This window comes from Agelaius tricolor, unplaced genomic scaffold (assembly GCF_023055355.1).
Source record: "Agelaius tricolor isolate 1412-34295 unplaced genomic scaffold, bAgeTri1.0.p SCAF_140, whole genome shotgun sequence".
NCBI lineage: Eukaryota > Metazoa > Chordata > Aves > Passeriformes > Icteridae > Agelaius > Agelaius tricolor.
Genome location: NW_027269400.1, coordinates 124,660 through 142,949, shown reverse-complemented (window position 1 = coordinate 142,949; position 18,290 = coordinate 124,660). Strand labels below are relative to the sequence as shown.

General features: G+C 50.2%; 1 protein-coding gene across 6 annotated transcripts; it reads right to left on the bottom strand.

Moving 5' to 3' along the window:
• Positions 1 to 267: 267 nt before the first annotated feature.
• On the bottom strand, positions 268 to 16,427 carry ACTMAP (actin maturation protease). Of its 6 annotated transcripts, none has more exons than XM_071420421.1 (7): positions 16,136 to 16,427; positions 15,505 to 15,573; positions 13,836 to 13,963; positions 9,201 to 9,330; positions 5,726 to 5,796; positions 2,558 to 3,546; positions 268 to 2,305 (listed from the first exon to the last, which is right to left on the bottom strand). In XM_071420421.1, the coding sequence occupies exons 3-7, from the start codon at positions 13,939 to 13,941 to the stop codon at positions 1,370 to 1,372; spliced, it is 2,232 nt and encodes a 743-aa protein (XP_071276522.1). In that variant the 5' UTR covers positions 13,942 to 13,963; positions 15,505 to 15,573; positions 16,136 to 16,427; the 3' UTR covers positions 268 to 1,369. The 6 variants fall into 6 exon arrangements, with proteins under 6 accessions (XP_071276522.1, XP_071276523.1, XP_071276520.1 ...); XM_071420422.1 differs by having other exon boundaries at positions 2,663 to 3,546; XM_071420419.1 differs by having other exon boundaries at positions 268 to 2,074; positions 2,180 to 3,546; positions 16,136 to 16,426.
• Between the last annotated feature and the right edge of the window lie 1,863 nt (positions 16,428 to 18,290).

Genomic DNA, 18,290 nt, shown 5'->3' with positions numbered 1-18,290 from the left:
AAATCCACCAAAAAACCCCACAAAAATCCACCAAAATACCCCAAAAAATACCCCAAAAACCCAAAAAATCCCCCCAAAAACTACAAGAAAAACAAGAAAAAATCCCATTTATTATTTTATTTTTATATTTATTATTTTATTTTTTATTTTGGGGAGGGATCTGCAGCGGTGCGGCCTCAGCTCCTCCAGTTGGGCCTTGCTGGGCCTGAGCGCCCTCAGAGAGCCCCGAGAGCCCCAAAATGCACCCAAATTGCCCCCAAAATCTCCTGAAAATCCCACAAAAATCACCCAAAAAACCCCAAAATAACCCACCAAAAATCCCCCAAAAAACCCCACAAAAACCCCCACCAAAAATCCCCACCAAAATCTCCAAAAAAGCCTCAAAAAAAGCCCTAAAAACCTCAAAAAATCACCAAAAATCAGCAAAAAACCTCAAAAAATCCCCAAAAATCCCACAAAAACCACAAGAAAAACAAGAAAAAAATCCCATTTTTAAATTTTATTTTTGTAATTTATTATTTTTTATTTTGGGGAGGGATCTGCAGCGGTGCGGCCTCAGCTCCCCCAGTTGGGCCTTGCTGGGCCTGAGCGCCCTCAGAGACACCCGGAGGCCCAAAATGCACCCAAATTGCCCCAAAACCTCCCGAAAATCCCACAACAATCACCCAAAAACCTCACAAAAATCCACCAAGAAACCCCAAAAAAATCCACCAAAAAACCCCACAAAAATCCCCACAAAAATCCACCAAAAAACCCCACAAAATCCCCACAAAAATCCACCAAAAAACCTCACAAAAATCTCCAAAAAAGCCTCAAAAAATGCCCTAAAAACCCCAAAAATTCACTAAAAAATCCCAAAAAATCACCAAAAAAACCCAAAATAATTCCGATTTTTTAATTTTATTTTTATAATTTATTATATTTTATTTTGAGGAGGGGTCTGCAGGGGGTGCAGCAGCACGGCGCGGCCCTGCAGTCCCTCGGCCAGGCCGCCAGGGGGCAGCACTGAAGGCGCCGCGGGCGCGGTGCGGCCTCAGCTCCCCCAGTTGGGCCTTGCCCTCAGAGAGCCCCGAGAGCCCCAAAATGCACCCAAATTACCCCCAAAATCCCACAAAAATCCCCCCAAAATCCCACAAAAATCACCAAAAAACCCCATAAAAATCCACCAAGAAGCCCCACAAAAATCTCCCAAAAAACCCCACAAAAATCCCCCAAAAAAGCCACAAAAAACCGCCCTAAAAACCTCAAAAAATCACCAAAAAATCACCAAAAAATCACCAAAAAACCCTCAAAAAATCACCAAAAATCAGCAAAAAATCAGCAAAAAAACCAAAATAATTCCGATTTTTTGTTTTATTTTTATAATTTATTATATTTTATTTTGAGGAGGGGTCTGCAGGGGGTGCAGCAGCACGGCGCGGCCCTGCAGTCCCTCGGCCAGGCCGCCAGGGGGCAGCACGAAGCCGCCGCGCAGCCGCCGCGGGCTCAGCTCCCCCAATTGGGCGTTGCTGAGCGCGAGCGCCCCCAGCGGCCACAGCTGAGGCCGGGGGCTCTTCCCCTGCAGCGCCAGCACCAGGAGACCCCCCCCGAACGGAGACCCCAGACCCAATTCGGGGTCATCAGACTCAATTGGGGACCCCAGACCCAATTCGGGGACAGCAGGGTCCAATGGGGACCCCAGACCCAATTCGGGGACAGCAGAGTCAATTGGGGACCCCAGACCCAATTCGGGATCACCAGGCCCCTTTGAGACCCCAGACTCAATTGGAGACCCCAGACCCAATTCAGAGACCCCAGAGTCCATTGGAGACCCCAGACCCAATTCGGGGTCAGCAGAGCCCAATGGGGACCCCAGACCCAATTCGGGGTCGCCAGAGTTAATTGGAGACCCCAGACCCAATTCGGGGACAGCAGAGCCCAATGGGGACCCCAGACCCAATTCGGGGACAGCAGAGTTAATTGGGGACCCCAGACCCAATTCGGGGACAGCAGAGTCAATTGAAGACCCCAGACCCAATTTAGGGTCACTCGGGACCCCAGACTCAATTGGGGACCCCAGACCCAATTCGGACCCCTTTGAGACCCCAGACTCAATTGGAGACCCCAGACCCAATTCGGGGTCACCAGAGTCAATTGAAGACCCCAGACCCAATTTGGGATCGCCAGGCCCCTTTGAGACCCCAGACTCAATTGGAGACCCCAGACCCAATTTGGGGTCATCAGAGTCCATTGGAGACCCCAGACTCAATTTGGGATCACTCGGGACCCCAGACTCAATTGGGGACCCCAGACCCAATTCGGGCCCCTTTGAGACCCCAGACTCAATTGGGGACCCCAGACCCAATTCGGGGACAGCAGAGTCAATTGGGGACCCCAGACCCAATTTGGGGTCAGCAGGGCCCAATGGGGACCCCAGACCCAATTCGGGGACAGCAGAGTCCAATGGGGACCCCAGACCCAATTTGGGGTCAGCAGGGCCCAATGGGGACCCCAGACCCAATTCGGGGACAGCAGAGTCAATTGGAGACCCCAGACTCGATTTGGGATCACTCGGGACCCCAGACTCAATTGGAGACCCCAGACCCAATTCGGGCCCCATTGGGACCCCAGACTCAATTGGGGACCCCAGACCCAAATTGGGATCTCCAGGCCCCTTTGAGACCCCAGACTCAATTGGAGACCCCAGACCCAATTCAGAGACCCCAGAGTCCATTGGAGACCCCAGACCCAATTCGGGGGCAGCAGAGTTAATTGGGGACCCCAGACCCAATTTGGGATCGCCAGGCCCCTTTGAGACCCCAGACTCAATTGGAGACCCCAGACCCAATTTGGGGTCATCAGAGTCCATTGGAGACCCCAGACTCAATTTGGGATCACTCGGGACCCCAGACTCAATTGGAGACCCCAGACCCAATTCGGGCCCCATTGGGACCCCAGACTCAATTGGGGACCCCAGACCCAATTTGGGATCTCCAGGCCTCTTTGAGACCCCAGACTCAATTGGAGACCCCAGACCCAATTCAGAGACCCCAGAGTCAATTGGAGACCCCAGACCCAATTTGGGATCACCAGGGCCCAATGGGGACCCCAGACCCAATTCAGGCTCACCAGCCCCAATTGGAGACCCCAGACCCAATTTGGGATCACCAGGCCCCTTTGAGACCCCAGACCCAAATTGGGACCCCAGCCTCAAATCTCGCAGCCCTTCCTCCAATTGGGAGCCCCCAGACCCAATTTGGGAACCCCCAGACCCATTTTGGGAGCCCCCAGACCCAATTTGGGAGCCCCCAGCCCCAAAACCAGAGCCCTGCCCCAAATCCCGCAGCCTCTCCTGGCACTGAGACCCCTCCCCAAATTGAGGCCCCTCCTCAAGTAAGGACCCCAAAAACCCCAATTGGGAGCCCCCAGCCCCAATTTGGAAGCCCCCACCCCCATTTTGGAAGCCCCCAGACCCAAATTCCCGGGCGTGGAAGACGTTGGGGATCTCGGGGTCCCTCTGGAATCGGGGTCCCAGCGGCTCCTGGGGGGGCACGGCCACGAGGAGGCCTAAAAATGGGGAGGGGGCTTCAGGGGGAGACCCTAAAATGGGGAGGGGGCTTCAGGGGGAGCCCCAAAATTGGGGATTTTGGGGGGATTTTTGGGGTTTTTTGGGGGATTTTGGGGGGATCTGGGGGGAATTTGGGGGTGAATGCTCAAGGGACCCTAAAATGGGGAGGGGGCTTCAGAGGAGACCCTAAAATGGGGAGGGGGCTTCAGGGGGAGAGCCCCAAAATTGGGGATTTTGGGGGGGATTTTTTTGGGGGAATTTTGGGGATTTTTAGGGGATTTTGGGGGGGATTTGGGGAGAATTTTGGGGGGATTTTGGGGAAATTTGGGGGGGATTTTGGGGGGATTTGGGGGGAATTTTGGGGATTTTTTAGGGGATTTTTAGGGGATTTTGGGGGTTTTTTTGGGAATTTTGGGGGGAATTTTGGGGGGGGTTTGGGGTTTTTAGGGGGAGATTTTAGGGTGAATTTTGGGGAATTTTGGGAGGGTTTCGGGGGGATTTTGGGGAGTTTTGGGGATTTTTGGGGGGATTTTTTGGGGGAATTTGGGGGGATTTTGGGGGGGGTTTTGGGGAATTTGGGGGTGAATGCTCAGGGGACCCTCAAATGGGGAGGGGGCTTCAGGGGGAGCCCCAAAATTGGGGATTTTGGGGGCGATTTTTGGGGTTTTTTGGGGGATTTTTTGGGGGATTTTGGGGGGAATTTGGGGGGAATTTGGGGGTGAATGCTCAAGGGACCCTAAAATGGGGAGGGGGCTTCAGAGGAGACCCTAAAATGGGGAGAGGGCTTCAGGGGGAGCCTAAAATGGGGAGGGGGCTTCAGGGAGAGAGCCCCAAAATTGGGGATTTTGGGGGGATTTTTGGGGTTTTTTGGGGATTTTTTGGGGGATTTTGGGGGGGATTTTTGGGGTATTTTTAAGGGGGTTTTTGGGGTAATTTCGGGGTGATTTGGGGTGATTTTGGGGTATTTTTAAGGGGATTTTTTAGGTATTTTGGGTGTGATTTTGGGGTGATTTTTGGGGTATTTTTAAGGGGCGTTTTGGGGTGATTTTGGGGCAATTTTGGGGTATTTAGGGGGTAATTTTGGGCTGGTTTTGGGGTGATTTTGGGGGGGATTTTGGGGTGGTTTTGGGGTGGTTTGGGGGTATTTTTGAGGATTTTGGGGGTGGTTTTGGGGGTATTTTAAGGGGATTTAGGGTGATTTTGGGGTGTTTTGGGGTATTTTGGGGGTATTTTTAAGGGGATTTTTGGGGTATTTTGGGTGTGATTTTGGGGTGGTTTTGGGGCGATTTTGGGGGTATTTTTAAGGGGATTTTGGGGTGGTTTTGGGGTGGTTTGGGGGTATTTTTGAGGATTTTGGGGTTTTTTGGGGTGATTTTAGGGCGATTTTGGGTAGATTTTTGGGGCGATTTTTGGGGTATTTTTAACGGGATTTTTGGGGCGGTTTTGGGGTGGATTTTGGGGTGGATTTTGGAGTGGTTTTGGGGGTGGATTTTGGGGTGGTTTTGGGGTATTTTGGGGGTATTTTTAAGGGGATTTTTGGGGTGATTTTCGGGTGGTTTTTTGGGCTATTTTTAAGGGGCGTTTTGGGGTGATTTTGGGGCAATTTTGGGGTATTTAGGGGGTGATTTTGGGCTGGTTTTGGGGTATTTTGGGGGTATTTTTAAGGGGATTTTTGGGGTGATTTTCGGGTGGTTTTTGGGGTATTTTGGGAGGGATTTTCGGGTGGTTTTTGGGGTATTTTTAAGGGGATTTTAGGGATTTTTTGGGGTGATTTTGGGGTGATTTTCGGAGTATTTTTAAGGGGATTTTTGAGGTATTTTGGGGTGGATTTTGGGGTGGTTTTGGGCTGGTTTTGGGGTGGATTTTGGGCTGGTTTTGGGGTGATTTTGGGGTGATTTTGGGCTGGTTTTGGGGTGATTTTGGGCTGGTTTTGGGTGGATTTTGGGGTGGATTTTGGGCTGGTTTTGGGGTGGATTTTGGGCTGGTTTTGGGGTGATTTTGGGCTGGTTTTGGGGTGATTTTGGGCTGGTTTGGGGGTGATTTTGGGGGTGATTTTGGGCTGGTTTTGGGGTGGATTTTGGGCTGGTTTTGGGGTGATTTTGGGGTGGATTTTGGGCTGGTTTTGGGGTGATTTTGGGCTGGTTTTGGGGTATTTTGGCAGCCCCCCATTCCCCTGACCGTTGAGCAGGGCCCAATGCGCGCGGTGGCCCCGGCGGCTGCAGGGGGCGTGGTTGCTGTCGCCGTCGTAACTGAGGGGTCAAGGAGCAAAAACGGGGACCCCAAACCCTAAAAGGGACCCCAAAAACCCCAAAGAGAGACCCCAAAAGCCCCAAATGGAGACCCAAAAGAGAGACCCCAAATGGAGACCCCAAAACCCCAAAGGGGACCCTAAAACCCTAAATGGAGACCCCAAAACCCTAAAGGGGACCCCAAATGGAGACCCCAAATGGAGACCCCAAAAGCCTAAATGGGACCCCAAAGGGGACCCCAAAATGCCCAAAGAGAGACCCCAAAACCCTAAAGGGGGACCCAATATGGAGACCCCAAATGGAGACCCCAAAATCCCAAAGAGAGACCCCAAAAACCCCAAATGGAGACCCCAAAACCCTAAAGGGGGACCCCAAATGGAGACCCCCAATCCCAGACCCCAAATGGAGACCCCAAAACCCCCAAAGAGAAACCCCAAATGGAGACCCCAAAACCCTAAAGGGGGACCCAATATGGAGACCCCAAATGGAGACCTCAAAACCCCAAAGAAAGACCCCAAAGAGAGACCCCAAAAGCCTAAAGGGGGACCCCAAATGGAGACCCCAAAACCCCAAATGTGACCCCAAATGGAGACCCCAAATGGAGACCCCAAAACCCCAAAGGGGACCCTAAAACCCTAAAGGGGAACCCAAAACCCCAATCCCAGACCCAAAACCCTAAAGGGGGACCCCAAATGGAGACCCCAAAACCCTAAAGGGGACCCCAAATGGAGACCCCAAAGGGAGACCCCAAAGGGAGACCCCAAAACCTCAAAGACAGACCCCAAATGGAGACCCCAAATGTGACCCCAAATGACCCCAAAGGAGCCCCCAAACCCCAAAAGGAGCCCCCAAATGACCCCAAAGGGAGCCCCCGAATGTCCCCAAAGGGAGCCCCCAAACCCCAAATGTGACCCCAGACCCCAAATTCTGACCCCAAATGTCCCCAGTTCTGCCCCAAAGGATACAGGACGAGCAGGGCCCCCCCAAACCCCAAATTCTGACCCCAAACCCCAAATGTGACCCCAAATGACCCCAAAAGGAGCCCCCAAACCCCAAATTTTGCCCCCAAAGGATACGGGACGAGCAGGGGCCGCCCCAAACCCCAAATGTGACCCCAAATTGTGACTCCAAACCCCCAATGTGACCCCAAAAGGAGCCCCCAAACCCCAAAAGTGACCCCAAATGTCCCCAAATGACCCCAAAGGAGACCCCAAACCCCAAATTCTGATCCCAAACCCCAAATGTGACCCCAAATTCTGCCCCCCAAAGGATACGGGATGAGCAGGGGCCACCCCAAACCCCAAATGTGCCCCCAAATGGAGCCCCCAAACCCCAAATTGTGACTCCAAACCCCAAATGTGACCCCAAAAGGAGCCCCCAAACCCCAAATTCTGACCCCAATTGTGACCCCATAGCCCCAAATGTGACCCCAAAAGGAGCCCTCAAACCCCAAATCCTGATCCCCAAACCCCAAATGGAGCCCTCGAACCCCAAAAGGAGCCCCCAAACCTCAAATGTGACCCCAAATTGTGACCCCAAACCCCAAAGGAGTCCCCAAAGGCCAAAAGGAGCCCCCAAATGTGACCCCAAAGGGAGCCCCCAAATGTCCCCAAATTCTGCCCCCAAAGGATACGGGACGAGCAGGGCCCCCCCAAACCCCAAATGTGACCCCAAATTCTGACCCCAAATGACCCCAAAAGGAGCCCCCAAACCCCAAATTCTGATCCCCAGACCCCAAAAGGAGCCCCCAGACCCCAAAAGTGACCCCAAAATGTCCCCAAAAGGAGCCCCCAAATGTCCCCAAATTCTGCCCCCAAACCCCAAATGTGACCCCAAATGTCCCCAGATGCCCCCAAATGTCCCCAAATGTCCCCAAATGTCCCAAATTCTGCCCCCAAAGGATACGGGACGAGCAGGGCCACCCCAAACCCCAAATGTGACCCCAAATGACCCCAAAAGGAGCCCCCAAACCCCAAATTCTGACCCCAAATGACCCCAAATTGTGACCCCAAACGTCCCCAAATTCTGACCCCAAATGCCCCCAAACCCCAAATTGTGACTCCAAACCCCAAATGTGACCCCAAAAGGAGCCCCCAGACCCCAAATTCTGACCCCAAATGCACCCAAATGTCCCCAAATGTCCCCAATTCTGCCCCCAAAGGATACGGGACGAGCAGGGCCCACCCCAAATGTCCCCAAATGCCCCCAAACCCCAAATGTGACCCCAAAATGTCCCAAATTCTGCCCCCAAAGGATACGGGACGAGCAGGGCCCCCCCAAACCCCAAATGTGACCCCAAATTCTGACCCCAAATGACCCCAAAAGGAGCCCCCAAACCCCAAATTCTGACCCCAAATTGTGACCCCAAACCCCAAATGTGACCCCAAATGTCCCCAAATTCTGACCCCAAATGCCCCCAAACCCCAAATTGTGACTCCAAACCCCAAATGTGACCCCAAAAGGAGCCCCCAAATGTGACCCCAAAAGGAGCCCCCAGACCCCAAATTCTGACCCCAAATGACCCCAAAATGTCCCCAAATGTCCCCAAATTCTGCCCCCAAAGGATACGGGACGAGCAGGGCCCACCCCAAATGTCCCCAAATGTCCCCAAATTCTGACCCCAAATGACCCCAAAAGGAGCCCCCAAACCCCAAATTCTGACCCCAAATGACCCCAAATTGTGACCCCAAATGTCCCCAAATTCTGACCCCAAATGTCCCCAAATTCTGACCCCAAATGTCCCCAAAGGATACGGGACGAGCAGGGGCCCCCCAAACCCCAAATGTGACCCCAAATTCTGACCCCAAATGACCCCAAAAGGAGCCCCCAAACCCCAAATTCTGACCCCAAATTGTGACCCCAAACCCCAAATGTGACCCCAAATGTCCCCAAATTCTGACCCCAAATGCCCCCAAACCCCAAATGTGACCCCAAAAGGAGCCCCCAAACCCCAAATTGTGACCCCAAACCCCCCCAAATTCTGACCCCAAAGGATACGGGACGAGCAGGGGCCACCCCAAACCACAAACGTGACCCCAAAAGGAGCCCCCAAACCCCAAATTCTGACCCCAGACCCCAAATTGTGCCCCAAAGGATACGGGACGAGCAGGGCCCCCCTAAACCCCAAAAGTGACCCCAAATGTCCCCAATTGTGCCCCCAAAGGATACAGGACGAGCAGGGCCCACCCCAAATGTCCCCAAATGCCCCCAAACCCCAAAAGGAGCCCCCAAATGTGACCCCAAATGACCCCAAAAGGAGCCCCCAAACCCCAAATTTGGCCCCAAAGGATACGGGACGAGCAGGGCCACCCCAAACCCCAAATGTGACCCCAAATGACCCCAAAAGGAGCCCCCAAACCCCAAAAGTGACCCCAAAATGTCCCAAATTGTGCCCCAAAGGATACGGGACGAGCAGGGCCCCTCCCCCCAGGAGGTGCCGCAGCAGCCGGGCCCGGTTGGGCCCCCCCAGCCCCCCCTGGAGCAGCTCAGCCCTGCAGGGCAGCAGAGCCTGGGCCAGGGAGGCCAAATGGGCGGCTGGGGACACGGGGAGAGCCCAGAATCAGCACAGAGCAGGCCCAAAAATGGCCTGAAAATGGCCTGAAAATATCCTGAAAATATCCTGAAAAATGGCCTGAAAATGGCCTGAAAATGGCCTGAAAATATCCTGAAAATTCACTGCAAAACAGCCCAAAAATATCCTAAAAATGGCCTGAAAATGTTCTGAAAATATCCTGAAAAAATCCTAAAAAAATCCTAAAAATATCCTGAAAATGTCCTAAAAATATCCAGAAAATGCAGTCTAAAACCAGCCCCAAAATACCCCAAAATTACCCAAAAATTACCAAAAAATCACTCCCAAAACCACCCCAAAATTACCCCAAAACCACCCCCAAAATCACCCAAAATTACCCCAAAAGCACCCCCAAAATACCCCAAAAATATCCTAAAAATATCCTAAAAATCCACTCCAAAATCACCCTCGAAATACCCGGAAATTACGTCAAAATCACCCCAAAACCACCCCAAAATTACCCCAAAAGCACCCCCAAAACCACCCCAAAATTACCCTAAAACCACCCCCAAAATACCCAAAAAAATCCTAAAAATCCACTCCAAAATCACCCCCGAAATACCCCAAAATTACCCCAAAACCACCCCCAAAATTCCCCAAAATCAACCCCAAAAATACCCCAAAATAACGCCAAAACCACCCCCAAAATACCCAAAAAATATCCTAAAAATCCACTCCAAAATCACCCCCAAAACCACCCCAAAAATACCCCCAAAATACCCCAAAAATATCCTAAAAATATCCTAAAAATATCCTAAAAATGGCCTAAAAATGGCCTGAAAATGTCCTGAAAAAATCCTAAAAATTAACTCCAAAATCACACCAAAAATAGCCCAAAAATATCCTAAATATATCATAAAATAATGCTAAAAATATCCTAAAAAATATCCTAAAAATATCCTCAAAATCCACTGCAAAACAGCCCAAAAATATCCTAAAAATGGCCTGAAAATATCCTGAAAATATCCTAAAAAATATCCTAAAAATGGCCTGAAAATATTCTGAAAATATTCTGAAAATATCCTAAAAAATATCCTAAAAATGGCCTGAAAATGTCCTGAAAATGTCCTGAAAATATCCTAAAAATGGCCTGAAAGTATCCTGAAAAATGGCCTGAAAATGGCCTGAAAATGGCCTGAAAATATCCTGAAAATGTCCGAAAAATATCCTAAAAATTCACTCCAAAACCAGCCCCAAAATACCCCAAAAATATCCTAAAAATGGCCTGAAAATATCCTGAAAATCCACTGCAAAAATAGCCCAAAAATATCCTAAAAATGGCCTGAAAATATCCTAAAAATATCCTGAAAAAATCCTAAAAATTCACTCCAAAACCAGCCCAAAAATATCCTAAAAATACCCCAAAACCAGCCCAAAAATATCCTAAAAATATCCTAAATATATCCTAAAAATGTCCTGAAAATATCCTGAAAATGGCCTGAAAATATCCTGAAAATATCCTGAAAAATGGCCTGAAAATGGCCTGAAAATGGCCTGAAAATATCCTGAAAATTCACTGCAAAACAGCCCAAAAATATCCTAAAAATGGCCTGAAAATGTTCTGAAAATATCCTGAAAAAATCCTAAAAAAATCCTAAAAATATCCTGAAAATGTCCTAAAAATATCCAGAAAATGCAGTCTAAAACCAGCCCCAAAATACCCCAAAATTACCCAAAAATTACCAAAAAATCACTCCCAAAACCACCCCAAAATTACCCCAAAACCACCCCCAAAATCACCCAAAATTACCCCAAAAGCACCCCCAAAATACCCCAAAAATATCCTAAAAATATCCTAAAAATCCACTCCAAAATCACCCTCGAAATACCCGGAAATTACGTCAAAATCACCCCAAAACCACCCCAAAATTACCCCAAAAGCACCCCCAAAACCACCCCAAAATTACCCTAAAACCACCCCCAAAATACCCAAAAAAATCCTAAAAATCCACTCCAAAATCACCCCCGAAATACCCCAAAATTACCCCAAAACCACCCCCAAAATTCCCCAAAATCAACCCCAAAAATACCCCAAAATAACGCCAAAACCACCCCCAAAATACCCAAAAAATATCCTAAAAATCCACTCCAAAATCACCCCCAAAACCACCCCAAAAATACCCCCAAAATACCCCAAAAATATCCTAAAAATATCCTAAAAATATCCTAAAAATGGCCTAAAAATGGCCTGAAAATGTCCTGAAAAAATCCTAAAAATTAACTCCAAAATCACACCAAAAATAGCCCAAAAATATCCTAAATATATCATAAAATAATGCTAAAAATATCCTAAAAAATATCCTAAAAATATCCTCAAAATCCACTGCAAAACAGCCCAAAAATATCCTAAAAATGGCCTGAAAATATCCTGAAAATCCACTGCAAAACAGCCCAAAAATATCCTAAAAATACCCCAAAACCAGCCCAAAAATATCCTAAAAATACCCCAAAACCAGCCCCAAAATACCCCAAAAATATCCTAAAAATATCCTAAAAATGCCCTGAAAATATCCTGAAAATGGTCTGAAAATGGCCTAAAAATGGCCTAAAAATGTCCTGAAAATGTCCTAAAAATGGCCTGAAAATGGCCTAAAAATGGCCTGAAAATACCCCAAAACCACCCCAAAAATATCCTAAAAATATCCTGAAAATACCCTAAAAATATCCTGAAAATGTAATAAAAATCCACTCCAAAATCAGTCCCAAAATACCCTGAACCTGCCCCCAAAACACCCCAAAATCATCTCAAAAATACCCCAAAATAACCCCAAAATCATCCCAAAATTACCCCAAAACCACCCCCAAAATACCCCCAAAAAATCCTAAAAATCCACTCCAAAATCACCGCCAAAACCACCCCCAAAATACCCCAAAACTACCCCAAAACCACCCCCGAAATTACTCCAAAATACCCCAAAACCACCCCAAAAATACACCCAAAAAAATCCTAAAAATCCACTCCAAAATCACCCCCAAAACCACCCCAAAATAACCCCAAAATCACCCCCAAAATACCCCAAAATTACCCCAAAATGACCCCAAAATATCCCAAAATTACGCCAAAATCATCCCCAAAATTACCCCAAAACCACCCCCAAAATTACCCCAAAATTACCCCAGAAAACACCCGCAAAATTACCCCAAAAGCCCCCAAATCCTCCCCAAATACCCCCTAAAATCCCCATCAAAATTCCCCAAAATCCTCCCAAATTCCCCGAAATCATCCCCCAAAACTCCCCAAATCCCTCAAACCCCTCCTAAAATCCCCCAAAACCCCCTCAAATCTCCCCTAAAATTCCCCCAAAAATGCCCTAAAATCCCCCAAAATCCCCCCAAAACTCCCCAAAATCATCCCAAACCCCCCCCAAATCTCCCCTAAAATCCCCCCAAAATCCCTCAAAAGCCCCCAGGACCCCGCAAATCCTCCCAAAATCCCCCTCAAATCATCCCCAAACCCCCTCAAATCTCCCCTAAAATCCCCCCAAAAATGCCCTAAAATCCCCCAAAATCCCCCCAAATCTCCCCCCTACATCCCCTAAAATGCCCCCAAACACCCCAAAAAGCCCCAAAAAGCCCCAAAACCCCCCAAAAAGCCCCAAAAATGCCCCAAATCACCTGAGAACATCTCCCCGTGCCGGGTGTAGCCCCTGGCCCGCGCTGCCTCCAGCAGAGCCCCCAGACCCAAATTCCCCCCCAAAACTCCCCCAAATCCCATCAGGACCCCCCCAAAACTCCCCTAAATCACCCCTCAAGACCCCTCAAAATCCCCCAAATCCCCCCAAAATCCTCCCCAGATCACCTCAGGTACCTCTAAATCCCCCAAAATCCCCCCAAAACTGCCCCCAAATCCCCCAAAAACTCCCCTAGGACCCCTCCAAACCCCCTTAAAACCTCCCCAAACCTCCCTCAAAACTGCCCCAAAAATCCCCCAAAACCTCCCCAAAATCATCCCCAAATCTCCCCTAAAATCCCCCCAAAATCCCCCAAAACCCCCCAAACCCTCCCAAATCTCCCCCAAACCACCCCAAAATCCCCCAAATCCTCCCCAAACCCCCCCAAATATCCCCTAAAGTCCCCTCAAAATCCCTCAAAGTCCCCCCAAATCTCGCCCAAAATGCCCTAAAATCCTCCCCCCAAACCCCCAAAAATGCCCTAAAATTCCCCCAAAATCCCCCCAAAACTCCCCAGGACCCCCCAAATCCTCCCCAAACCCCCCCAAATATCCCCCAAAATCCCCTCAAAACCCCTCAGGACCCCCCAAATCCTCCCCAAATCCTCCCCAAACCCCCCTCAAATCCCTCCAAACCCCCTCAAATCTCCCCTAAAATCCCCTCAAAAATGCCCTAAAATCCCCCCAAAAATGCCCTAAAATCCCCCAAAATCCCCCCAAATCTCCCCCCTACATCCCCTAAAAAGCCCCAAAACCCCTCAAAAAGCCCCAAAAAGCCCCAAAAAGCCCCCAAATCACCTGAGAACATCTCCCCGTGCCGGGTGTAGCCCCTGGCCCGCGCTGCCTCCAGCAGAGCCCCCAGACCCAATTGGGGCCGGGGGGGTCCCAGCAGAGCCCCGGCCATGGCCAGAGCCACCAGGCCACACCTGCAGGGGGGGATTTTGGGGATTTTGGGGGATTTTGGGGGTTTTGGGGGGGATTTTGGGGTTTTGGGGGATTTTGGGGGGGATTTTGGGGTTTTGGGGGGGAATTTGGGGGGTTTTGGGGGGGATTTTGGGGGAAATTTTCGGGTTATTTGGGGGTGGTTTGGGGGAGATTTGGGAGGGATTTTGGGGTTTTTTGGGGGAGATTTGGGGGGGATTTTGGGGGTTTATACGGATGGGTTTGGGGGTATTTGGGGGGGATTTGGGGGGGATTCTGGGGGGGAATTTGGGGTTTTGGGGGGGATTTTGGGGGGTGGTTTTGAGAGGTTTTGAAGGGATTTTGGGGGGTTTGGGGGGGATTTGGGGGTTCTGGGGGGGATTTTGGGGGATTTGGGGGGGATTTGAGGGGATTTGGGGAGGATTTTTTGGGGGTTGGGGAGATTTTGGGGGGATTTTGGTGGTTTTGGGGAAATTTGTTGGGTTTTGGGGGAATTGGTTTGGGTTTTTTGGGGATTTGGGGGATTTTTGGGGTTTTTTGGGGGGTGGTTTTGGGGTTTTGGGGCGGAATTTGGGGGATTTGGGGGTGTTTTGGGGGTGCTTTGGGGGTTTTGGGGGGGAATTTGGGGGATTTTGGGGGGATTTTGGGGGGGGTTTTGAGAGGTTTTGGGGGCGGATTTTGGGTTTTTTGGGGGATTTGGGGGGTTTTGGGGATTTGGGGGATTTTGGGGGGGATTTTGGGGGGGATTTTGGGGGGGATTTTGGGGATTTGGGGAGATTTTGGGGGGATTTTGGGGGGTTTTGGGGAGATTTTGGGGGGTTTTGGGGTTGTTTGGGGAGATTTGGGGGGGATTTTGGGGGTTTATAGGGATGGGTTTGGGGGATTTGGGGGTGTTTTGGGGGTGCTTTGGGGGTTTTGGGGGAGATTTTGGGGGATTTTGGGGGGATTTTGGGGTTTTTGGGGGGCGGTTTTGAGGGTTTTTGAGGGGATTTGGGGAGGATTTTTTGGGGTTTGGGGGGGATTTGGTGGTTTTGGGGAGGATTTTTTTGGGGTTTGAGGAGATTTTGGGGGGATTTTAGTGGTTTTGGGGGAATTTGTTGGGTTTTGGGGGAATTGTTTTGGGTTTGGGGCATTTGAGGGATTTTGGGGGATTTTTGGCGGGAATTGGGGGCATTTGGGGATTTTTGGGGGGTTTTGGGGGGTTTTGAGAGGATTTGGGGAGGATTTTGGGTTTTAGGGTTTAGAGTGGGATTTAGAGGAGATTTTGAGGGACTTTATTGCGTTTGGGGTGATTTTGGGGGGTTTTGAGGTGGTTTTGGGGGGGTTTGAGGAGTTTTGGGGAGCTTGTGGGGGGATTTTGAGGCATTTGGGGCATTTTGGGGGGAGTTTTGGGGGATTTTGGGGCTCTTTGAGGGGGATTTTTGGCAGATTTTGGGGGATTTGGAGGTTGTTGGGAGCTTTAGTAGATTTTGGAAAGGATTTGGGGGTTTTTAGGGGGATTTTGGGTGGATTTTGAGGAGGATTTTGGGGTTTTTTTGGAACTCACTGGGGCCCGTTCTGGATCAGGGGCGGCACCGGGCGGTGGAACAGGAGCCACTTCCAGGGACCCTCGAGGCTTTTTGGGGAGGGGGATCCATGGGAGACCCCTCCCCAAAATCGCCCCAAATCCCTCCCAAAATACCCCCAAGACCCCTCCCCAAAACCCCTTCAAAGACCCCTCCCCAAAAACCTCCCAAATTCCTCCGAGACCCCTCCCCAAATCCACCCCAGACCCCCTTAAGACCCTTCCAGGACCCCTCCCCAAAAGCCCCCCAGGACCCCCAAACCGCTCCCAAAACCCAACCCAGGACCACTCCCCAAAATCCCCCCAAACCCTTCCCCAAAACGCCCCAAGACCCCTCCCCAAGCCCCTTCCCAAGAGCCCCAAAATCTCCCCAGGACCCCTCCCCAAATTCCTCCCCAAATCCCCCTCAGACCCCCCCCCAAAACTCCCTCAAACCCTTCCCCAAACCCCTCCCCAAAACCCCCCGAGGACCCCTCCCCAAATTCCCCCAAAGCCGCCCCAGACCCCACCAAAATCCCCTAAAGTTCCCCCCAGACCCTCCCAAAGTCCCCCCCCCAAACCTCCTCAAGACCCCTCCCCAAATTCCCCTCACGATCCCTCCAGGACCCCTCACCTGTCCCTGCGCCTCCTCAGCAGCTCCCGGAGCCCCCCGTCCTCTCCCAGCGCCTCCCCCGCTCTCTCCAGCGCCTCCCGCAGGACCCGCCCGAGCCCGGGGCGGCTCCCGGGGGTCCCGGGGGTCTCTGAGGGGGTCCCGGGGGTCCCTGAGGGGCTCCCGGGGGGCGGCGGGAGGGGAGGCGGCGGCGGGGGGGGGAGGGGGCGCCCGCTCCATGCCCGGCCCCGGGGTCAGGGGGCACCGCTACGGGCTCGGCTCTGATTGGCTGAAGCCGTACGGGGAGGGCGGGAGTTGCTGAGGGGAGCCGCGCGTTGATTGGTTGGTTTGGTTTAGGGAGCGGTGATTGACAGATAAAGCGAAGGGGAGGCGGGAGTTGCTGAGGGGAGGCGCGCGGTGATTGGTTGAATGGGCGGGGGTTCCTGACGGAAGACGTGTGGTGATTGGTTGGTGAAAGAAAAAAGAGGCGGGACTTGCTGAGGGGAGGCGCGCGGCGATTGGTTCGTTCGGCGCGAGGGAGGAGGGAGTTGCTGAGGGGAGGCGCGCGTTGATTGGTTAGCTCTGCACGGGGGAGGCGGGCATTGCTGAGGGGACACGAGCGGTGATTGGTTGGTTTGGAAAAGGGAGAGGCGGGCGTTGCTGAGGGGAGTCGCGCGCTGATTGGTTGATTGGGGGCGCGGCTCGCCGCTATTGGCTGGGAAAAGTCCGGGATTTTTAAGGGAATATTCTCGGTTTTTTGGGGAAAAATTCCGGGATTTTTTTGGAAAAATTCCCGTTTTTTAGAGGAGAAACATTTCTGGATCTTTTGACCCCAAATTACCCCAAATAACCCAAATATCCCTAAATAAACTCCAAAAATCCACAAAAATCCACAAACAATACCTAAAAAACGCTAATAACCTCAAGCAAATCCAAATAACCTCAAAAAACCCAAATTAAACCCAAATAACACCAAATGACTCCAAGTACACCTAAATAAACCGCAAATGCACCAATAAAAATCCAAATAACCCCAAAGAAACCCCAGATAATTCCATATAAACAAAAATACCAAAGCAAATTAACCCAAATAAGCCCAAATACTTCCAAATAACCCAAAAAAACAAAAAAAAACCAAAAGAACCCCAAACAAAGGAAATTAAAAACAAAAACAAAACACAAAAAACCAAATAACCTCAAAAAACACAAAATAAACATAAATAAACCAATTTAAAGCCAAGATTATCCCTAAAAAAATCGATAAATAGCCCCAAATAAATCCCAAATAATCCCTAAATAAACTCAAGTAACTCCAAGTAGACCTAAATAAACACCAAAGTAATCAAAACAAAACGCAAATAAACCCAAATAATTCTATATAACCCTAAATAAACCAAATTATACCCAAAAAAAAAAAGATTAACCCCAAAAAACCCAAAAAAAACCAAAAAAACACCCTCAAATAAACCCCAAACAATCCCTAAATCAACCCAAAAAAACCCCATGCAACCCCAGTTCCTCCCGTCCCCACCCCACAACAGATCCCGGCCAATCAGAACGTGCGGCAGTGATGACGATGCAGTTGCTGGGCAGAAACTCAGAGCACTGGCCCCGCTCAGCGATTTTCAGCCAATCAGCGCCCAGCTCGGCTCTGACTCATCAGTTGCCAGGAAGAGACCAAGGCCTCTCACTGCGTTAAATAACCAGAGACCGCGCGGGGTAATTCCAGCCAATCAGAGCGCTTCTCGCTGATGACTCATCAGTTGCTAGGAGAGAAATTTGGGGAGGGGGGGAAGGTGACCCTGGGGATGGGGTGGGGACCCCAAATTAATCCAAAACGGGGTCGGGACCCCAAAACGGAGCAGGAGGGGCCAAGAACCCCCAAAAACAAACACGGGGAGGGGATGGGACCCCAAAATTCTTCTGGGAGGGAGATGGGACCCCCAACAGCATGAAGCCAATTTTGTTCCTGGAATATGTAAATTAGTTTATGGATATGCAAAAAGATCTATGAATATGCAAAAGAGTGGTGTAATGGGGGACAAGGACCATCGAACAAAGGGTATTATGGCCACCAAGACCCCCCAGTTATTTTCGGGGACACCCCTTAATTAGTCTGGTTTTAATTACATCAGCCTGTTGAATGTTCATAGACCCTTATGCAAATCCATGCAACTGG